The 23,827-nt window shown below is 42.5% G+C and overlaps 1 protein-coding gene across 1 annotated transcript; it reads right to left on the minus strand.

Moving 5' to 3' along the window:
* Positions 1–8,398: 8,398 nt before the first annotated feature.
* On the minus strand, positions 8,399–10,271 carry LOC130838092 (galactoside-binding soluble lectin 13-like). The gene is made up of 4 exons (XM_057710863.1): positions 10,260–10,271; positions 9,803–9,882; positions 9,257–9,467; positions 8,399–8,512 (listed from the first exon to the last, which is right to left on the minus strand). The coding sequence occupies exons 1-4, from the start codon at positions 10,269–10,271 to the stop codon at positions 8,399–8,401; spliced, it is 417 nt and encodes a 138-aa protein (XP_057566846.1).
* Positions 10,272–23,827: the final 13,556 nt, after the last annotated feature.

Genomic DNA, 23,827 nt, shown 5'->3' on the forward strand with positions numbered 1-23,827 from the left:
GATTTTTAAGATTAAATTTAATCTACTCTTAGTCCTGACTGAGGCAGGAGATAGATGGGCCCCAGGCTGAGCAGCTGGAGTTTGTCGCCTGTGGACAGATACTCCAAGATGAAGATAATAGCAGGAGGGAGGAGAAGCTGAACCCTGCCCAACTATTGAGCCCACCTGCCACAGCTACTGAAGCCTGCGCACCTAGAGCCTGTGCTCTGCAACAAGAAAAGCCAGTGTGATAAGAAGCTCACACATCTCAACAAAGAGTAGCCCACACTCGCCACAAGCAGAGAAAGCCCATGCACAGCAACAAAGACCCAACGCAGCCAAAAGTAAATAAATAAATAAATAAATAAGTAATTTAAAAAATCTTAAAAAAGAATACAATGAGATATCACCTCACACCAATCAGAATGGGCACCATCAAGATGTTTACAAACAATAAATGCTGGAGAGGGTGTGGAGAAAAGGGAACCCTCCTACACTGTTGGTGGAAATGTAAATTGGTAAGCCACTATGGGGAACAGTATGGAGGTTCCTTAAAATCTAAAAATAGAGCTACTGGACTTCCTAGGTGGCACAGTGGTAAAGAATCTGCCTGCCATTGCAGGGGACACAGGTTCGATCCCTGCCCTGGGAAGATTCCACATGCCACGGAGCAACTAAGCCCGTGCGCCACAACTATTGAGCCTGTGCTCTAGAGCCCGTGAGCCACAATTACTGAGCCCATGTGCCGCAACTATTGAAGCCCACGCGCCTAGGGCCCGTGCTCCACAACAAGAGAAGCCACTACAATGAGGAGCCTGTGCACCACAATGAAGAGTAGCCCCCGCTCACAGCAACTAGAGAAAGTCCGTGTGCAGCAACGAAGACCCAACACAGCCAATAAATAAAATAAATTAATTAATTTTAAAAAATAAAAATAAAAATAAAAAATAAAAATAGAGCTACTATATGATCCAGCAATCCCATCCCTGGGCATCTATCCAAAAAACAACATGGTTCAAAAGGATACATGCACCCCAATATTCACCACAGCACTGTTTACAATAGCCAAGACATGGAAGCTATCTAAATGTCCATGACAGATAAATGGATGAAGAAGATGTGGTACATATATACAAAGGAATATTATTCAGCCATTAAAAAGAGTGAAATAAAGGCATTTGCAGCAACATGGATAGATCTGGAGGTTATCATCCTAAGTGAAGTAAGTCAGACAGAGAAAGACAAATATCATATGATCACTTCTATGCAGAACCTAAAAAAATGATGCAAATGAACTTATTTACAAAACAGAAACAGACTCACATAGAGAATGAACTTATGGTTACTCTGGGGAAGGGTGGGCGGGAGGAACAGACTGGGAATTTGGGATTGACATGTACACACCGCTATATTTAAAACAGTTAACCAAAAAGGACCTACTGTACAGCACAGGTAACTCTGCTCAATATTCTGTTACAACCAAAATGAGAAAAGAATTTGCAAAAGAATAAATACATCTTTATATACAACTGAATCACTTTTCTGTACACCTGAAACTAACACAACATTGTTAATCAATGATACTCCAATATAAAATAAATTTAAAAAAAACCTGATGCCTGAGATAGTCCCTGTGACAAAGAGGACTTTTTAGAACCCATCTTGGTCTTTATTTTTGGGCACTATCTTGTGTCTCATAAGTGGTTCTCCAGACTTACTAAGGAGCACATGATCAGAGCCTCTAGAAAGAAGGAATTGTCATTTTACCATCAAGCAAACTCAAAGAAGCTGAGAGTAGATGGTGGTGTCAATCCTGCAGAGAAAGAGAAAGATTCCCATGGAGAATGACAGATTTGAGGCAGGTTTGGGGAAATGATAGAGACCAGGGACTGCTATACATCTCCTGCTGCCTCCTCTTAAAATGGAGGTGTTGATGGCATTTTTCCCCTATGTCTGTTTCAGCACTGTGTGCTTAGCGTGTATGAGGCAGATAATTTGACCCTTTAGTGCTCCCATTGAAAGGAACACACCTGAAAATTATATACTCAGTTGACTGCATGAGCACCAGGTCCTGGTTTAGATGATGAGATGCTGGATGTCAGTCCTGAGCCTGTTTTTTGTAATTGTACTACATTTGGGAATTCTTTAGAGACATTAGTGTTTTGTTACATAGGAAGTGTGAAGTCACTGAGGTCTGAGGGTGGAACAGTAGCTATCCTCCAAGGGTGACTTCCCAAGAACCATAAGTCAGAAGACCCATGCCCTATGTAGCCTCCTCCCCGTGATTTTGGCTGTTTCTCTGACTTGCTTTTGAACAGCAGGATGTGACGGGAGTGACACTGCCCTGACTCCCAGAGCTATTATATCTCGTACCATCTGCTTCAGCCTTTCTGAGAGCCCATTACAGTGGACCCCAGTCACTATGCATTAAGTCCAAAACCCATGTGACTTCCATGATTTGAGGAGATTTAAGGTAGCCATGAAGGTTGTGTAGGAACAAAAAAACCAGCAAGCCCCCGGCTGTTTTAGCCAGCCCAAGTGAAGCATCAGGCATGAGGAAAGCATCCATCTGCTAAACCAGACCAGGAGATCCTGCAGAAAGCTTTCCACCACAATCGGATTAAAGCTGCAATGATATGGTACCCATATGAGTGTAGTAAACCTGCAAAACTGGGAGACATAATAAATCATTGTTTTAAACCAATATATTTTGGGGAGATTTATTATTCTGCAGTGATTAACTGGAACAACATCAAAACCAGAGTATGGTCACTGAATCCATGTGTATAAATTATGCTTCTTCCAACAATATATTCTGTCCTCCCTGGTCTGAAACACTGACGATTCATTTCCAAACATAAGCCCCAGGTTTGTGCCCACATAAATTGAAAAACATTCTTGCAACTGTTTTGGATAAAAGAAAAAAAAAAAAGACTGAGAGCTATTTTCTGTGATTCTCCAACTTTTTCTTGAATAAAAATTTCAAATGCTAACTTTGTCATTTTCTTTCTTTAATTTCTCTTGTGCATCTTGCACAAAGCCAGGCAATGGGCTGATATACCCTAAACATGCTTAGAATCAAGGAAAAAGTAAGAAATTTCACCTGATTTACTCAAATTATAAAATTTCTTGCCCCCCAAAAAGAATAATAGCTGTGTGGCAACCCACATTTGACACACACATACACATCTTTTCCCAGTTCCTCCCGGGTGGAAGGAAGGCCTTCCTGGGGGACACTGTAACCCTTGCTCCTGTGGGGGCTGCTCATCCTGCCCAGGGTGGCGGGATGCGGTGTTCCTTGGTGCAAGACTCAAACTGAGCAGCAGTCCTGGCCTGGGCCTACTGGTTGTTCATCCCCTGGAAGCCCTATGCCCCTTGATAAAGAGCCAAGGCCATGACCTTGTCCCAGACCCCAAGACCTGGCAACAGTCCTGCATCTGCAGGCTTAATGCCTGGTACTATAGGGGTCTCCAGGACCTGCATCTGCATGTGCTTCTATTATGCTGTTTACACGTTTTAACACACATACATGAAGTGACACCCCCCCATACTCTAATATTCTCACTCCCCCTTCACCTCCCCACCCATGGACTATAGAGTACCCACCTAAAAGAGATGGCTGGTTTCCCTCTAATTGTCACTAACAAATGGACAGACAAGGACACCTGCCGTGTGTACGGGACCTGCCATGGGAAGAGGAGAGTGGATGAGGGGCAAGGCCATGGGTGGGCTCCCCTCCTACAGCGGTCCCCAGGGGTGCAGCAGGTTACACATCAAAGGATAAACTCTGAGGACCCCCATCTCCCCACCTCACCACAGGCAGGTCCCTGTGTCCTTGAAGAGGTGCGAGGGTCACAGTTAAGAGGAAGAGCTCCAGAGCCAGGCTGCCTGCATTCAAATCCTGAATCTGCCCCTTACTAGCAGTGAGATCTTAGATCCATTACTTGAACTCTCCCTGTCTCAGTTTCCTCAGTACAAGGAGGAGTATCAGAAATTCCTACTTCCTAGGGTGTTCTCAGGAATAGATGAGCCTTTATCCTAATCACTGGCAAATGCAGGGTCCGTAGAGGGGCGCCCTGTCAGAAGGGGGAGGACCCTTTCAGGAATTTCACGCTTGGATTATTTTCTACCATCTGAAACTCTGAAAACAAGACTTGAGGATGCAAAAATATAAAACTACTAAAAATCCACTCCAGTGAAAAACATTTGTTTAAAGAGAGAGGGACATAATAATGGAAAAGGAAATCCCTGTGAGTGGGATGTATATGCATGAAGATTATCAAGGGGAACACGTGTCCTTTCAAGAATGTGTACAAAAATAAACTCAAAATGGATTAAAGACCTAAATGTAAGACCGGACACTATAAAACTCTTAGAGGAAAATATAGGCAGAATACTCTGTGACATAAATCATAGCAAGATCCTTCTTGACTCACCACCCAGAATAATGGAAATAAAAACAAAAATAAACAAATGGGGCCTAATGAAATGTAAACGCTTTTGCACAGCAAAGGAAACCATAAACAAGTCAAGAAGACAACCCTCAGAATGGGAGAAAATATTTGTAAATGAAGCAACTAACAAAGGATTAATGTCCAAGATACACAAGTAGCTCATGCAGCTCAATATGAAAAAAACAAACAACCCATTCCAAAAATGGGTGCAAGACCTAAATAGACATTTCTCCAAGGAAGACATGCAGATGGCCAACAGACACATGAAAAGATGATCAACATCACTAATCATTAGAGAAATGCAAGTCAAAGCCACAATGAGGTATCACTTCACACCGGTCAGAATGGCCATCATCAAAAAATCTAGAAACAATAAACGCTGGAAAGAGTGTGGAGAAAAGGGAAGCCTCCTGCACTGTTGGTGGGAATGTAAATTGATACAGCTACTACAGAGAACAGTATGGAGGTGCCTTAAAAACCTAGAAATAGAACTACCATATGAACCAGCAATCCCCACTACTGGGCATATACCCAGAGAAAACCGTAATTTAATAAGATACATGTGCCACAGTGTTCATTGCAGCATTATTTACAATAGCCAGGACTTGGAAGCAACCTAAATGTCCATCAACGGATGAGTGGATAAAGAAGATGTGGCACATATATGCAATGGAATATTACTCATCCATAAAAAGGAATGAAATTGAGCTATTCGTAGTGAGGTGGATGGACCTAGAGTCTGTCATACAGAGTGAGGTAAATCAGAAAGAGAAAAACAAATACCATGTGCTAACACATATACATGGAATCTGGAAAAATGGTACTGATGACCCTAGTGGCAGGGTAGGAATAGAGATGCAGACATGGAGAATGGACTTGAAGACACCAGGGAGAGGGGAAGCTGGGACGTAGTGAGAGAGTAGCATGGACATATACACACCACCAAATGTCAAATAGATGGCTAGTGGGAAGCCAATACAGAGCACAGGGAGACCAGCTTGATGCTTTGTGAAGGCCTAAAGGGGTGGGCTGGCAAGGCTGTGAGGGAGGCTCAAGAGGGAGGGGATAGGGGAACATATGCATATGTGTGGCTGATTCACTTTGTTGTACAGCAGAAACTGAGACAATACTGTAAAACAATTATACTCCAATAAAGATACAAAAAAGAAAAAAGAATTTGTACAACACTGTTGAGAACACAGTCAGTACTTGTACAAAGCGTGTGGGACAGGAAAGTAATTGGAAGAATCTACAGGCTGTTGACTGATATCTACTGTAAACTGTCTGGAGCTGAATCAGCTTCAGGTGATGTGAATCTCTGAAACCAAGTCCCCCAGCAGCCTTGCTCTGCTGAAGGATTACCTACAACATATACTTATATATAGGATTTGGTTTTTTCCAGGATTTCAGGCATCCACTGGGGACCTTGGAACATAACCTCTGTTGCTAAGGGGGCACTACTGCATATCTTTCTGAGTTAGGGTTTTCATTTCCTTTGAGGAATATCCAGAAGTCGAAGTAGAACTGCTGGATCATATGGCAGTTCTATTTTCAATTTTTAGAGAAATCTCCATACTGTTTTCCATAGTTGTTGCATTGAATTTCTCTCAGTGTTCACTCCACTCTCCTCTTGTTTTCATGGTTTCCAAGGAGAAGTTTGATACAGTTCTTAGTTTTGCTCCTATGTGGGCAAGTATATTTTTTCCTCTGGCTTATTTTTTCTGTGGTTTATTTTAGTGTCTGGCATTAATTTGGGAAATTCTCAGACATTTCAAATATTTCTTCTGTTCCTCTCTTCTGCATTCAGTGTTCCCAGTAAGCATATGCTACACCTTTTGCACTTGTCCCACAGGTTTTGGATATTCTGTTCTGGGTTTTCTTTTTTCAGCCTTTTTTCTCTTTTTCAGTTTTGAAAGTTTCTACTGACATATCCTCAAGCTCAGAGATTCTTTCCTAGCTCTATCTAATCTACTAATGGGCTCAAAATGCATTCTTCATTTAGGTAAATATTTTAATCTGTAGGATTTCTTTTTGATTCTTTCTTAGAATTTCCATTTCTCTGCTTATATTGTCCATCTGCTCTTGTATGTTCTACTTTCTGCCTTAGAGTCCTTAACATAGCTTTGTAATAAATTTTAAAATTGAGATGGCGTGAATCCTCCAACTTTGTTCTTTGTCCAGACTATTTTGGTTATTCGGTGTCCCTTTCAATTCCATATGAATTTTAGCATCAGTTCTGCATATCTGCATACAAAGGCCGTTGGCATTCTGATAGGGGTTGCACCGAATCTTCAAATCGCATTGGAAAGTATTGTTACCTTAACAATATTTATAATCATTAATAGTATTAACAACATTAAGTCTTCCAACCCATAATCATGGAATATATTTCCATTTATTGAGGTCATCTATATTTTCTTTCAACAGTGTTTTGTCATTTTCAATGTAGAAGTCTTGCCCCTCCTTGGTTAGATTTACTCCTAAGGATTGTATGTTTTGTTATGTTATTGTAAAAAAATTGATTTCTTAATTTCCTTTACAGATTGCTCATTGCCAAGGCACAGAAATCGGGAAGAATGCTCGGAGGGCCTGAAGATGACAAAAGCAACCACTCTTCCTTTATGTATGGAGGGTCTGGGAAATTGTGGGAAATCAGGGTCTCCAGGAACTTAGGGACTCATCGGGTCCAGAGATTCTGGTTTATCTGTCTGTCTCCAGAGGACCTCAGTCTGGAGGGGTCTGGAAGGATGTGGGCCCAGCCTCCTAGGCCACACCTCATAACCCCTGAAAGCCTCTAGGTGTTCCTAAGTGAGAGGAGACAGAAACCAGGAAAGCCATGCACCAGGGTTTAAGTCATATCTTCCTGAACACCTGACATTCAGCTGCTGAGTTCAAACATCCCTCTAGGGCTGACTTCATTCCTGACTCATCAGTCTCAAGTTCCTTTCTCCAATAACATCAATCTCTGGTCCTCTCAGCAACACATAGGGTTCATATTGGAATGTCTGGCATGTATAAAGGTATATTACAGAAAGGGGCTGTAATGGTTAAATTTAAGTGTCAACTTGAGTGCGCTGTTGGGTGCCCAGGTCTTTGGTCATATATTATTTTCAGTGTGTCTGGAGACTGTTTCTGGACAAGATTGACATTTGAATCCATAGACTGAGTAAAGCAGATGGCCCTCCCTAATGTGAGTGGGCTTCATCCAATCACCTGAAGACCTGAATAGAACACAAAAGCTGACCTCGCCTAGGTAAGGGAGAATTTTTCCTGCTTTCAGAATGGAACTGAAACACTGGCTTTTCCTGGGTCTCATGCTCAGAGTGGAATAACATTATCGACCCTCCTGGGTCTGCAGCTTGCTGACTCACCCTGAAGATCTTGGGACTTGTCACCCTCCATAATCATATAAACCAATTATTTGTAATAAGTCTCTTTACATATATAATTATATGTGGGTGTGTACGTGGGTGTATACACACACACACACACACACACACACACACACACACACACACATGTGTTTCTGTAGAAAACCCTGACAAATACAGGGACCAGTACATATTTCTGCATCAATAAATAAGTGAAAAGAAGCTCACATACACAAAGCTGTATGCCTTCCTTACACAGCCCCAAACCTATCCATTTTCTTCATAACATCCTGAGACACTCTCACTCTGTCTCTATTTCAGGGACCACCCTTGAGACTTTGGCTGCCTGGGCCCTTCGCAGACCCCACTCCTCATTCCATACCTGGGACGACTTTCCCTTTGCACCAAATCTGCCCTTGATGTCTTCCCCGTGAGCAAGAGCCAAGTCTGGGTTCACACCAGGAAGATTTTATTCCCATTAGCATAAGTGTGGGGGCAGGGGGATATCTTGGCATCTTCTGGGAGGTGCTCTGACCCTGCACATTATAAAAGACTGCAATGGGGTGGGTATTTTCATTGCAAGATCGTCTGCCCTCAACAAACATCCACTGAAGTCAGCACAATATCTCCCCTCACCTCCAGCATTTTCACAGAGTGTGCTGGCATGCGGTGGGCAAAGAGGTAGGTGGACTTATTATTCACAAACACCTAAGGAAAGAGATAACATTGCTTGTGAGCTCAGAACAATTAGGCCTCCTCCTCCCCTTTCCTCTTTTCATGGCCTGTAAGATTCTTTAGTCCATAAAAGCAAAGCAGTTCAAGTATCTCCTTCCCCAGGAAATCCTGCCATGACACTGCTGTAGGGAATCATCCTCCAGGGGCCACTTCTTGCCTCCAGAGTTCCCCAATCCAGCTTTACCCTGATGGCAGTGGGGCTGCACTTCTCCCTCCACATTCCTGATTGTCCATGAGAGTAAGAGATGTGTGGGATTCAACTCTGAACCTCTGCTTGCACAGCACACAGGGTAGTGCTCAAAAAGTTTCGTTCAGTAATTTTCAAAAGTTGTGTTCAATAATTTTCCTCAGGGATAGGACTTCTGCCATGCATAGGAGATGTGATCTCAGTGCTGCAGCATGGAGGACCGGGGGAGAATTGGCCTGTGACATGAGTGTCCTCACTGAGGAAGAGAGGGTGGCCAATAGGGTTTGAGAGACTTGATGTTTGAGCTGCATCTACAAGTGTGGCACATTTTTGTTGAGAAGACAAGACAAGCATCAGACCAGGAAGTAAGCTTTTGCGGTTGAGCCCTATGAGGAGGAAAGGACGTGGTAGGACATGGAATCAAACTGGTCTGTTGGGATCAGATCAGAGTTGGACTCTCTGTATGTGTCTCCACAGCAGCCCCCCCACAGCCATGGTGCTGCGCCCGTCACCCCTTAGGGCCCACACACCTCATATTCCTTCTCCTGCACCAAAAATCGAAGCTCAAATGGCTGCTCTATCACAAAAGGGGCGGAAGAAGCCGTCACTTTCTCCCTCCATGTCCTGTCCTGGAAGCTGTTCATCTCCACCTTGTTGTTCGTGTAGACTTGGAAATGGAATGCGATGTCACTGCCTTCCACAGGACTCACACAGAAATCCACCACAAGTTCTGGGTTCTTTCTGCAAAGACAAGAGGCTGGCTCCCTCAGTCAGGCCTCTACTGCAGAAAACAATCTCCTCGGGGACAAAAGTGCTTCTCTCTCTCTCCCTTCCCCTCCCACCTCCATGTCAGAAACATCTACCTTTCTTTCTCACTTTGACATCACACCCCCCCACACACACACACACACGGGAAATCCTGCCTGCAGTGCAATCTCACACTTTTGCATGAGCCACCTCAGCTCATTCTGGTGATTAAAGAAAACCAAACTGTTTCCAATGCGTGTCCCCAAGACATGCTAATGCTCTCCCCTTCTGCTTCACCCTCCATCACACATGAAATGGGCTCTACTCACGCAAAATGTGGCTGAAAATTTCCTTTGATCTTCACCAAAGAACCCACGGTCAGGCAAACAGACTTTTGGTAGGGGATTGGCTGTGGAAGAGATGGATGCATCACTGAGTGAAAGGCCAGTGTTTCCTCTCCCACACTGTTGCCCAGGCAGAATCAGGACATAACACATGGTTTTCTCTTGCAGCCAAGAGATGTACGCACACCCCTGACAAGGAGACATTAATCTGAGTCCAGGCATGCACTCAGAGGCACACATGCACATAGTATATACAAACACTTCCATATCCAGAGGGAAACATAGGCAAAAAGACCTACAGTTGTGCAAATCCAATCATTCTCATGACACACATACACATTCTCTTTCCCATTCTCTGCCAATATTCATTCAGTGATTTGTGCCCAGGGGACCTGGCTCCAGAAGCTGAGGTGATCAGATTCCTTCTTCCCATCCTTCATACCAAGGATTCCATAGTCTCCAGTTCAGACTTTCTTCCCTATTGAAACCGATTATGTGAATCTGTCTGGAGAAGGGGCCCTATAAATGCTGTTAGGCGGTGGGTCACCCCTGACCGTGTCACTTACCTTATAGAGCCCTGCCCTCTAGTCTTTTGGAATTTGTGACTTCAAAAGTGTGTTCAGTCTGCACTACCCAAAGTCCACTGTGATAACAAGAAGCAGCTTCTAATTGTACTGGAGATGCTGATAGGCTTTATCTAAGTGCATTTCTAGGTGGCAGAGTCACTGTAACAATCTGCTGATAAGCCACAATGATGCAATTTTAACAAAAGAGCTCCCTGGCTATGCTGCCTCATAGAATTGGTGCCCATCCCATGCAGCTAACTTTTTCTCTGACATCAAATCGATGCCAGAATCTTTACTGACAATTTTCCTATTCACCCTAGCTTTGGAGGAACACAGCACCTGGATAAGAATCGTAGCTGTGCTGTGGGAACTTATTACAGAAATTTAACCTCTGCTAAACCCAGGCTTCTTATATATAAAATATCTGGTGAACGTAATCCCAGATCAAAGGGTTGTTAGTAAAGCAATCAGAGGGATCCTTCCATCTGTGTATCCGTCCATCTGTCCATTCATTTGACAATTGCTTACTGAGTAATAAGTGGAAAAGAGACAATAATCCTAGTCCACGGAGCTTACATTCCAGTTGGAAAGGACATGCAGTAATTTTAAAACTGTAATACATAAGCAAAATATATCATGTATGAGAAGGGGGTATGAGTCTTCTCATGTTTGTCTGATATATATAACACTGGGATTGGTGGCTGTACTTACTTAGCAGACTGGCTAAGGGCAACAATGTCTACACCATTCTCCCTGAAGCGTAACAGTTTTATGCAGACTCAAGTGGACCAAATTTTCGAGAAAGTGCCTTGCTCCCCAACTGGTCCTACAAACTTTGTAACAGGCACATGATTTGAGCTTCTCTAGAAAGTGACTGTCCTTCTGCTCTTGGCATGACTCCTAGAAGCCGTGATGGCCAGGGTTCCATTGCTGTGTTGCATAGAGAGGGAGATGTGGGCTTTGAAAACATGAAATAGTCCTTCCTTCCTACATCGACATTCAGTTTTGACTGAAAGCCTCAGCTGAACCCCTGGAAGGCAAGTAACTGAGGGATTTTCAGGAAAGGGAGGTATTGGATTCCATGTGCCTCAAGCCTGTGAGGGAGGCAGCACAGCATGAGCGTCAGGCTGGGGAGGCCACCTGTGTGGTCCTCGTCTCCACTCCCCAGAGGCCGTGTGACCTTGAGCGTATCACTGCCTAACACCTCTGTGCTGTCCTCTCAACACATAAACATTGCTATGGTGTTCATTTGGCATAAGATAAGAGAAATTCCTATAATAAAGCATTTGAGACACTCCCTGTCACAGAGTTTTATATAAGTGTGTTCTATGCGCATGCTACACTTGCACGCACATTATTGCCTTAATTCTGATCCCAAGGAAAACACTAAGTTTTCTCTCCCTTCCTCATGATGCTCATTTGCATCCCTAAGGAACCTGTGCACACGCCTACTCAACTGCACATGCGCAGGTGAGCTCCGCTCACACACACACAGAGCCAGGAAGATAAATGCACTGCCTCACCCTCTGGCACTCATGCACGCACTCCCTCACCCCAGTCAGCGGTCCACCCCCTGCACCCAGTCACAGTGTCTCAGTGGAGTTCCCTCTCAGTCAGAGACTGTCAAATGCTGACACTGGTCCAGGCTCAACACATGATTCCCCACAGGATTCCACATAGTACGAGGGTGAGTCAAAAGGGATCCGCACTCTAGAGGCTGTAGAATTTATAGAGGTTTTAACATAACTGGAGTGTGGATCATTTTTGACTCACCCTCGTATATCCCCAGGGTCTCTCTCTTTCACACACTCACAACTCTCAGTAAAACATTCCAAAGAGCAATGCACATATTTTCATCTTACGTAACTTCCCAGCTTTTCCTCTGACATTGTTGTGTCTTCCTCAGGGCACCTCTTCCAATCTGTGAATAGCTGTGTGTGTGAATCTCTTGGAGTTGCAGAATATAAATGATGCCTGCCAGCCCCACCCTCTGGCTTTCTTCCTGTTTCAAGGCCTCAAAGTTTCGGCGGGGCGGATGGGTGGTGGTCAAAAATAGATTCAATCCAGCTATGCCTGTGGACCCATCCTTGAGCAGGGTGTGTCTGTGATACAGCAGGAACTTCAGTGAGAGAAATGCCCAGGGAGGAAGGAGTAGCAGGGGAGATGTACGAATAGAGGTGATGGAGTGAGGAGGTGAGTGGGTCTAAAATCTAGCCTACATGCCTCTCACTAAAACTTTACCCCACAGGCAACATCCATGCAAAAGTTGCCCATTTTTCTAATTTGCACAATGGCAAAGAATTGGTGATCCTGGTGTTACACAACCGAACTTGGGTCCACTTGCCTGCCTTGCAGCAAAGCCAACCTACTGATACTGGCTTGTGATGAAGGAAAGTACAGAGTTTCTTGCAGGTGCCAAGCAAGAAGAACAGGAAGTTCATACTGAAAAGACATGAGGGGCACAGTGGTTAAGAATCCTCCTGCCAATGCAGGGAACCTGGGTTTGATCCCTTCTCCAGGAAGGTCCCACATGCAGCGGAGCAACTAAGCCTGTGCACCACAATTATTGAGCTGGTGCTTCAGAGCCCATGAGCCACAACTATTGAGCCCATGTGCTGCAACTACTGAAGCCCACGTGCCTAGAGCCCATGCTCCACAACAAGAGAAGCCACGGCAGTGAGGAGCCCGCACACCATAACAAAGAGTAGCCCCCACTCACCACAAATAAAGAAAGCCGGTGCGCAGCAAAAAAGACCCAACACAGCCAATTAAATAAATACATAAATAAATTTATGCATTTATTTAAGAAAAAAAAAGACATGAAACTCCCCGATGACTTCCAAGGAAGGGTTTTTAAAGGCAACATTTGGGGTGAGGGCTGCAGAGTGTATGATTTTCTTCTGATTGGTTGGTAGTGAGGTAACAGGGTGATGTTTCAGGACTCTTAATCATCAACCTTCTGGTTCCAAGCAGTCTGGGGTCTACATGCTTGTGGTCAGCAGGTAGTCACCACCCTCCACCTGAGTCAGGGTCTTAGTTTCTGCAGAACAACTCAGAGATACGCATCAGGTTGTTCTGTGTATCATGAGGAGGAACTAGGACTCTGTTTTATCGCTGACCTGTTGTTTTAGGCAACATTACTTTTCTTGCTCAACTGCTCCTCCTTTGTTTCTGCATTCCCTCACTTCCCCAATTAGCAACTGCTTTGTCTGCTCAGAGAAAGGCCTAGGAGACTAAACCCTTTTCCTATAAGAAGAAACAGGGGACAATGAGTGGGTTTTGTACATGAGAGGACCCTGCAGGGTCCTACTGGATTTCAGCTCCCCCTTTTCTTTGATAACCCTCAATCCTGAGAGGGACAGGAATGGGACAAGAAAGGGAATAAAGTTTTTGGTAGAGAGGTTAATCATAAACTCGACAGGGAAAGTAGGTTTCAGGGGGACTTGTAACCGGGTAGAGCTAAATCGGACTCCATGTTAGATCTGCTTTTTTGAGTTTAACCTTTGCTTTTTGTTGCTGTTGTTATTATACTCATACGTGATGCCCTGCCTCAGGGAATACCGCCCCCCTGCTGGTATATGACTGTTCAGCTCACAGGCAGACTGTCTACCCTGCCCACCTGTGTGAACGGCTGAAATGAACGTATCCCCTCACCCAGGGCTGGTCATTCCCGGAGACCTTTTGCAAGACTGATGGCCCTTTAACTTTAATTCCTCACAGCCACTCCCTCTCTGATTCTATAAAACAAACTGGCATCCAGACCCCGATAAGGTGGTTTTTAGGAGACACTAGTCTGCCATCTTCTCAGCCTGTGGGCTTTCCTAATAAAGTCGTATTCCTTGCCTCAACACTTCGTCTCCAATTCATTGGCCTGTCATGTGGTGACCAGAGCGAGCTTGGACTCGGTAACAGACTCAACTTCAACCCCCACTCTTGTCTTAACTTTCCGCAGACTCTGAGGGAATGTGGCAGTGACTGCTCTAAGCTACTCCCTGCTAAACCTGCACAATCCTGTCTCAATTTAGGGAACGGACAATGAGTTGGAAATACTCCCAGGTTCCAAGTCTTGGATCTGACTCTTGTGTGATTAAGACCTTATTCCCTTGGCCAACCCTGTAGTGCAGCAGACCCCTTGGGAAGTAAGAGAAGGACTGACAAGCAAGACTTTAATAAACCTAGGAAATAGATCTCATTCCTCGAGGAATTCAGGGAAATAAGTCTGAAAAGCACTCGGAAACGGGCACTTCTGTTATAGCCTGCCACCACCTGCCTACTTTTATCTAAACAGATTTTAACTTCAGGTGTGGTATTAGTATACACATAATAAGAACTACTGGCCAATACACGTCTCGTTTTTCTGCTCAAATCTAATTTAAAGTAATTGTATATTACTATTCTGACAAAAGACTCCAGTGCCCTCTGCTGGAAGGCTATGTCTTGCACCTTCTTGTTTTACACGATTCCCTAAGTAAGAGAAAAATTAATAGCTCTAAGAGGAGAGCTTGAAACCACAAGGCTGCAGCTGGCAGCTAGGCAGACACTGCTTTGAGAACAACTGGTGTCATCCTTAGTCTGACACAGTTCAGGAAATTCAAGTACTCAGCAAAACAGGTTTGTGTCTAAAATCATGTCCACAATGGCTATCCAGCTGCATCTTGGGTGCCTGAACCACAGTCACTCCACTTTGACTTTTAAATGCATTCTCATGTTCAATGGCCAAAGCAGATGTACAATGAATGTTCAATAGGCCACAACACAGGCTGCTCTGGGCAGCATACACTTCAAGTTATATCACGGATAAGCCAGAATGACTTTGCCATACCTCAATATGTGAAAAGCTCCTCTACCATTTTCCCTTTTTGCTGCAAATCTTTTGATACATCAAAATATTTGTCCCTCAATGCCAGGTTGCTTGATGCTGGCCCTGGGTCCATCATGTCCTTCAGTGCTAGGCCTCCTTTCTCTCTCTCTCTATATATATATATATTTGCCTAGTTATCCACATTGGGGGGGAAACTAATCAGACATAGTGAACAAGCTCAGAGGCATTCGAATGGGGAAGTATTTCATATCCTATACATTTTATTAATATACTGAATTGTCACAGTGCTTTAAACAGTAGACTTAAAGCCAGCAGTGATACCTGTCATGAGTAGTTACAGTCTGTGACAACTCCACTAGAGAATTTTCTTTCCATCTTAGACACTGGGAGCAGCAGTATGGTTACAGGTAAAACAGTAACTTTCAGTGTTGTCAGGAGATACACGTTTGGTAAACAGTTCAGTTAAATTAGTAAAATGGCTCTTACAGGCTGGGTCCAGATTCTTGGTCAGCTGCCTATCACTGCTGTAGTCTACTTCTTGTCCTGGTGTGGGTATCAGTGGGGTCAGCAGTTCTTTCTATAGACCAGTTCAATGCGGGGGCCCTTCTTACTTGGGAGATATGACTTCACGAGTCAATTCCCTTCATTTTGGGTGCCCATGAGCTAGTTAAGAGTACCTGATGTGGGTTCTTTTGTCTAGGTTGCAGACAGTCCTTTAAATGATGCCTTTTCCAGTATGCACAATCTTCTGAGTGCAGGTCACAGGATATCTGATCTTCATCCAAAGACAGAATGCTGTGATAAGCTTAAAATAAACTTATATTGTCTTTTCAATACTTCAATTAAACTTTACAATAAGGTAACATAACAAGAAGGAGCTATCTGGGAAGTGAGTCTTAGACAGTCAATACAGACCTCAATTAACCAAATCAAAATTTAACATCCACTGAATCAATCTTTTTTTCTCTAAAATTACCCACATTTCTACCAAATAGAGCAAAATCAAGACTAATTTGTGTGTAAAATAACTCTGGTTTCAATAAAATCGGCCTGATTTTCATATATGTGTGATTGATGATATAGGCTTTTTCAAGTTAGCTATGCTTTAACTCTTTATAAGGAATCTGAGAGTGACCTCTTAAAAGGACTCGCAAGGCCAGGAAAGCCACGCCAAGGGCTTGGACATCAGGATATCTTGAGATTCCTATACCTGTCAGGAGGTAACCTTCCTTATTCACCTGAAAAGATTGCTGGGAATCCAAGAGTTTCCAACTTTGGAGGGATCAACAGAGAGAAATGATAAATGTTCCAATTCTGCCTACAGGGTATAATTTACCAAGTTGCTATAAATCATAATTAGCGCAAGGGGTAAGGTTTCCTTATATCTGGAAAGCACAGTTAAAAACCAGTAATATTTAAGACAAAACCCATAAACATTATAAGCGTACTCACCACTCCCCTCAGTCCTATGTAATTAATTCCTTTTTCCTAACACTTTTATGAAGACAGCAGGATTTCTGTTAGAATTCTTTAGTTCCTTACCCAGTTCAAAAATGTGATCTGAAACTTATCAGAAACTTGTCCTTGTGAAAAAGTCCTTCTATGAGTATTCCTAAAAAAATGCATTGGGGCTTCCCTGGTGATGCAGTGGTTAAGAATCCACTGGCCAAAGCAGGGGACACAGGTTGGAGCCCTGGTCCAGGAAGATCCCACATGCCAGGGAGCAACTAAGCCCATGCGCCACAACAACTGAGCCTGCGTTCTAGAGCCTGCGAGCTGCAACTACTGAGCCTGCGTGCTGCAACTACTGAAACCCACGTGCCTAGAGCTGGTACTCTGCAACAAGAGAAACCATCACAATGAGAGGAGCACTGCAACGAAGAGTAGGCCCTGCTCTCTGCACCTAGAGAAGGCCTGAAGGCAGCAACAAAGGCCCAACACAGCCAATATAATTCAATTAGTTAATTAATTAATTAATAAGAGAATACTAGCTACTAAAAAAACACAGCATTGTTTCACAAAAACATGAGTACAACAATAATTGTCTATAAGTGACAAAAATCTTTAAAAGGTATGGTTAAAGATCTGATTACAATGCAACTGACAAAGAAACTTGGTTACTGCTGTGACACAACATTTTAACTAGAATTACAACTGATAACATTATACCAGGACATACCAGATTTTTAAAGAAATTCCATATAATTTCTAAAACATCTACATTAATCACATCTGCCATACCGTAGAACCTAAGAACGCTTGTCCCTCATAGGAAAATGCTTCCAATGTAATTTAACATAAAAAATAATCCTAGTGAGTTTAATATCTCTCTCAGTGATGCTTCAGGGTTCCTTTTTTACAAACCTTCCACAACTTTCTGTATCCATAGTGGTCTGTCCCTTATTTTCTTTCCCATTTAGAAATAACCAGCTTTAGGACAAAATTACTATTTTTTCCCCTTAACAAAATGCATTTCCACTCCTCATATCTTCCTTCCTCACCCTTACTTTCTCGTGCACTGAAATGATTCCCTTGTTATTTCCAGTAACGTCAATGAAACATTACAGGTTTTAACTCTTAAAAACCTTAATGTCTAGCAAAAGCCAAAAAGCAAGCAACTATGAACATGCTAGCATTTCTTGTTTGGCAAACTTATGAACATATTCTATAACCTCTAGAAATATACATCTTCCCATAGCATAATTTCTTTCCTCAATGTGGTACAAGACATGTGTGTAATAAACCCAAACATCTTTAGGTTTTCTCTCATAAGTAGACAAAAGTAGGTAAACTTAGACTGGTTATCAAGAAATGTTTCAGCATGTTATCTTATTTAAAATGATCTGGATATTCAGTAAATTCCCATGATATAACTTAATTTTACAAAACTCTAAAATTTCAAATTACAAAAAAAAAAATGTCTTCAGAGACTATTTCTGAGGAGGAATTCCTAAAAGATAAGTATTCCCAAAGAGTTCACCTCAAAACCCTTATCTCATTTATATTTAACTAATTTAAAACTTTCATTAGATTCAGTCACTTTCCTTGCTGCCAAATATTGTTAACAGAAATAGTAAGATCTTATTTACTCTCAGTAAACCTAATACAATGAAAGTGTCATAATGGTGAGGACTCTAAAGACTTGTCTGTATTAATTCAACCAATAAGCTTAAATTAACTTCAATATCAGATATTAATTTAATACTAAATATTTCCCGGATTATGTGTACTTGAAATTCATTGGGGTTAGTTTCTTTTATATGTTGAGACTTTATACAAGTGCTTAATTACCTTGAAGACAATAAAACAGTACTCTTTTACAAACTAATTTTGATATAGTATCATCTGAAGGTAAAGACATGTCACATCTATAATGTACACAGACATACATATTTTTATATAGACACTCTCACAATTTTTCTGCTTCAGTTTTTAAAAAGCCTCTTTTCCCATTTTTTCTTCATTCTCAGAAATTAGAGATGGTCAGATAAGATGAGCTCCCGAGAGCCCTGTAGAACATTTGCACCTTAGATGCACAGGAAGAGGAATGCAGGTTCCTCCAAGAAAGCCAACTTCCTCTAACTCCATATGGAAAAAAAAGAGTTTTAGAATGTCAAAAGGACCGCCATCTTGGCCATTTTCAGGGCAGTATTTCTTCAGATCACAAGTATCCAGCTTAGTATAAACAAATAACAGTAACAGACACAGTGATACCGGCAGATATCACTCATCCATATCCACAGGCCTCATCTCCACACGGACCTGCCAGCTCTGCATCACACCCAAGACCACACGTAACCTATCAGTTTCCAGGAGTATCTGGACTACATTCAAATGACCAGGACCCTCTAATGAAGGCCAAAACCAGGCTCCTCTAATGAGGATCAATACCAGGAGTGTCTCTGACAAAGATTAATCCTTTCACTTCCTTGCTGTGCTACCAGGAGGGGCTCCCCCCAATCCAGGACATTCTAAGGAGGGTCAAAAACCAGGATCCAACAACAAGACTCAAAACAGGACTGCCTAATGAGGGTCAAACTCGGGACCCTGAGGAAATAAAGTTTATATTTTCAGGAAGGATAAGAAAATTTAAACATGAAAGGTGTCCATGTGGGCCTCCTCCCTCTCTCCCCGATGTTCAGTGTGTGTCTGCATTACACATTAACCATATTTTCTCAAAAATGGGATTGTCTCCTGGATGGTAAAGATAATTATCTTTTCCTTCCTTGGGAAGCTGGCAATGTAACTTCTTAAAAGAACAGCATTCTTTCCCAGCTCTGCAGCAGGTCCTGGTGATTTGCTGCTTGCTTTTTAAGTGATTACCTGCACTATGTATACTTGGGGAACTTTATGTAAAATATCAATATGTCATTTTTATATACAATCCTTTGTCTCAAAAATGTACAAGACTGTGCCTTCAACTTCTAATAGGAGGAAGGAACACTTCTCAGAGCTCGCTGAGAGTCTGTTGCCTGGGCTGTAATCCTCAGCTTGGTGTGAACAAAATTTCCTTTTTTTTTTTAAACTTAATTGTTCATTGAATTTTTGATGACATTTTTTGGTGTAGTCAGCAAGATATCAGAGCCTCCCATTACGGGACACCTAGAGTCTACCCTAAATTTGTATTTCATATCAGCATGGTACCCTTTGAGCCCCACCACTTCTTGGAATTTCTCAGGTGCTTTGGTAAATTCTCTTGACATCTGGACAGCACTGCTGTATAATGTCCTGAATTTCATTTGAACAATTCTTCTTGGGACTTGGAGTCCTAAGGGGGTACCGGTACACTTCCTAGGCAGAGACATACGGGGAACTTTGGAGTGAACTGGGTTAGCGGGCCTATTTAAAAATTTGGCTCAAATTAGAAACTCTCTCTCTCTCTCTCTCTCTGTGTGTGTGTGTGTGTGTGTGTGTGTGTGTGTGTGTGTGTGTATCAAACTTCTTGCTAGTGAAATTAGAGACTGAGTCTGCACAGCTACAAAGAAAAGCAACATTTATTCCTTTCAGCCACAAGGCTTTCTCAGGCAACTGAGAACCTAGCAGAAGTGGCTGATGATAAATCCTCATGACGTGAGGCCATCCTACAAAGGATCCAGCTACAACCAATAAGCATGTTATACTTGCCAGGGATGCACAATGGGCTGATCACCTACTGCTCCAAGCACCCAAGGCAGTTTTACTCTATCAGAGGGAGAAAGTGAGACCTGCCAGAAATTTTAACTAACCCAAGGGTAAGTTCTTTGGGAGCTAGACTCCGAAAAAGCACACATTCGATCCATCACATTGCCCTCAGAAAGTTGTTCAGATCTTGTCTGAATTAGGCTACCAAATTAATACTGGGAAACTCTGCTTCAAAGGTCAAAGTGCTCCCTGATGAACAACCACCCTGGCTGGCTTCATGTACAATTCGAAGGAAGCCAATGCTTAACTCTCAAATGGCCAGGATGGAGCTCTTTTGACATTCCAAAACTATAGAGAAACTCAACTTCACCTTTTTTTCAAATTTTGAGCCTGAGAGAACAAAAGTATACCTAGGAGAAAACTTGAAGTTATAACACTTGCCATGTTCTGGAAATGTAAACACAGCCCACATCACCTGAGACTACAGCTTGGCTGAATTAGTAGAACCTACAACTGAAAGGAAAAAAAGGGAAAAGAAGACTTTTAATCTCAGGCAGGAAAATGATAAGATCTCTGCCTGTTTCTATCTGGATGTCTGTCTGTCTGTCTGTCTGTACATTATCAATATGACATGTCCCTACATCCAGATGGTGCGATTAAAAATAATTTGTAAAAGAGCTTTATTTGATGTAAACATAAGCCCTTACAAAAAAAATTCATAAACGTAACTTAAACTATCCCAAGTTTTTGAAGGAGACATTGATCTGGGATTAATCTTTAATGATGAAAACAGGTTTAAATTGATGGCTTATTTAATACAGACATGTCTTTAGAATCATCAAGTATAATCCTTTCATTGTGAGGCAGGAGATAGATGGGCCCCAGGCTGAGCAGCTGGAGTTTGTCCCCTGTGGATAGATACTCCAAGATGAAGAGGAGGAGGAGCTGGGCCCTGCCCAGATAATACATAAAGACCACATATTTCTCATTCTCAAGGTCAAGGAGACCTTTCCGACTATATATGCACACACCACTACACATGACCTTGGACATCAAAAGAGAGAGGGTGTCACCTCAGAGGAAGTGAGGTCAACCTACCCATAGGCCTCTTTGCTAGAATTAATCTTGGCTAAGAGATGTGCACGCACACAAGAGGGGACCCTGAGACAAATCAAATATGGACTCAGAACCAGGCAAAGCAAGATGATTGGCCCAGGAAACCCAGAAGAAACGCCCCATATAAGTGATTCAAACTACCATGAGGGCAGGACTCTGTCTCTGAGCCCACCTGTGTGTCTACCCACACCTACTCTTTTTCCTCCTAATAAACACTTTACTTGTTTCACATCTTTCCATTTCTGTGTGGACATTCATTTTCTGCAAAGTTGTATGGGCCAGGGCCTTATCACTGGCCACTGGTCTAGTGGCTAGAGTTCAGCACACTCACTGCCTCGGCCTGACTTCAGTCTCTGGCTGGGAACCAAAATCCTGTTTTCAAGCCACTGCAGGCCAAGCCCCGCCAACATCAATTGTACCTAGGTTTACTGTATGTCTGTTATAAAACTTATCAACAGGAAAATTAAGTTGGTATGTTAATATTTTCACATTTTCATAATGAAATGGAGGTAAATGGGACAAAAGCTTTTGGGTAAACATTTTAAGAATAATTAGGAGATCAACTCGATTGCTGATGACATAGAGGCGTGGGATAGGGAGGGAGGCTCAAGAGGGAGGGGATAGGGGATATATGAATAAATACAGCTGATTCACTTTGTTGTACAGTGGAAACGGGCACAACAGTGTAAAGCTATTATACTCCAATAAAGATCAGAAAAAAAAGAATAAGAAAAACAATAATTAGGTTTTATGGTGCCTACCTAAAAACAGCCTAGAATTTTAGTAACTTGAAATCTTCTGTTTTTTTCATTTAAAAAATTTTAAAAAATTTTGGCCCTACAGCCCAGCTTGCAGGATCTTAGTTCCCCGAGCAGGGATCAAACCGTGCTCCTTGCCTTGGGAGCATGGTGTCCTCAGCACGGGACTGCCAGGGAAATCCCTAAAATAAGTTATATTATGAAATTCATTGAATGTCTACATTATACTGAACCATTACTTGGCAAACAAGTCTAAATTTATCTACTTTTGATCTCTTATTATAGAGAGACCAAATTAGTTTAGGACTACAGATAAATATATTTTGTGTTTTACTGAAAATTTGTATATGAAATGGCATATATTTCTAGAAATTAATTATTAAAATGGAACCCTGAGAAAAGAGCTTCATGCATGGTCAGGATTTCGGGTGGCCTCGGTCTGCAGCGGCTTGAAGCAGGAATTCCCCCAAAGAGACAAAAAGGAGTGAAACAAGTAAAGCGTTTATTAGGAAGCAAAAGGGTACATGTGAATAGACTCACACTGGCAAGCTCAGAGAGAATCACGCCCTCATGGTAATTTGAATCACTCACATGGGGTATTTCTTCTGGGTTTCCTTTGGCCGATCATCTTGGTTTGCCTGGTTCTGAGTCCATATTTGGTGTATCTCATGGGCCTCCCCGGTGTGTAGGGGGGTCTCTTGGCCAAGACAGACTCTAGCCAAGAGGCCTATGGGTCAGATGGCATCACTTACTATAGGTAACACCTCCTCCCTTTTGACCTCTGAAGAGCCTTTCTGCACACGTGTAGTCGGCAAGGTCTCCTTGACCTTGATAATGAGAAAGAGATGGTCTCTTTCTCTCTCATCTGGGCAGGGTTCAGCTTCTCCTCCCTCCTGCTATTATCTTCATCTTGGAGTGCCCGTCCACAGGGGACAAACTCCAGCTGCTCACTGTGGGGCCCATCATTCTTCTGCCTCACTCAGGACTCAGATTAGATTAAATTTAATTAAATAAATGTGTGTTAATAGTAAAGGTGAAACGGTGCAAAACTAGAATTTGGTTTTCTTCTCTGGTAAAAGGACAAAGGTTTCTTGAAATAGTGATGCTTTTGAGAACAGATTGCAAAGTTTCTTCACCTCTTAAGAAATCTGTTGCAATGTTCTGCATTTGCCTTCAAAATCTTCTATTGTCACTTTGGTTAAGTGAGTAAATAGTGTCATAACAAGTGTACCCCACTAATGCAATGTAAAATAATAGGAGAAACTTTTAGGGGGTGGGTGAAGGATACATGGGAACTTTGTGCTATCTGCTCAGTTATCTGTAAACCTAAAACTGCTCTAAGAATATCTACTAAAAACAGAAGTGTGCAGCTTGATTACCATGGAATGAATGTTTACGAAGAGAGCTTAGTGAACGCAGTGGCCCTGGAACCTGCTGACCAATCCCTGAAACTGGCTGTAAAAATAACGTCTCACTTCATTGTTCATTGCAAAAACCAGCTTGGTCAGGGACCTCCTGTCTAATTTCTGGAAGGAGGTACAATAACCCTTCAATAATAACAGTATATACGTGAGTGAAAGGAAGCAATGCTTAGACACTAAAGGTGGATGAAAAAAGAGAAGGTGAA

The sequence above is a fragment of the Hippopotamus amphibius genome, chromosome 16, assembly GCF_030028045.1.
Source record: "Hippopotamus amphibius kiboko isolate mHipAmp2 chromosome 16, mHipAmp2.hap2, whole genome shotgun sequence".
NCBI classification, from domain to species: domain Eukaryota; kingdom Metazoa; phylum Chordata; class Mammalia; order Artiodactyla; family Hippopotamidae; genus Hippopotamus; species Hippopotamus amphibius.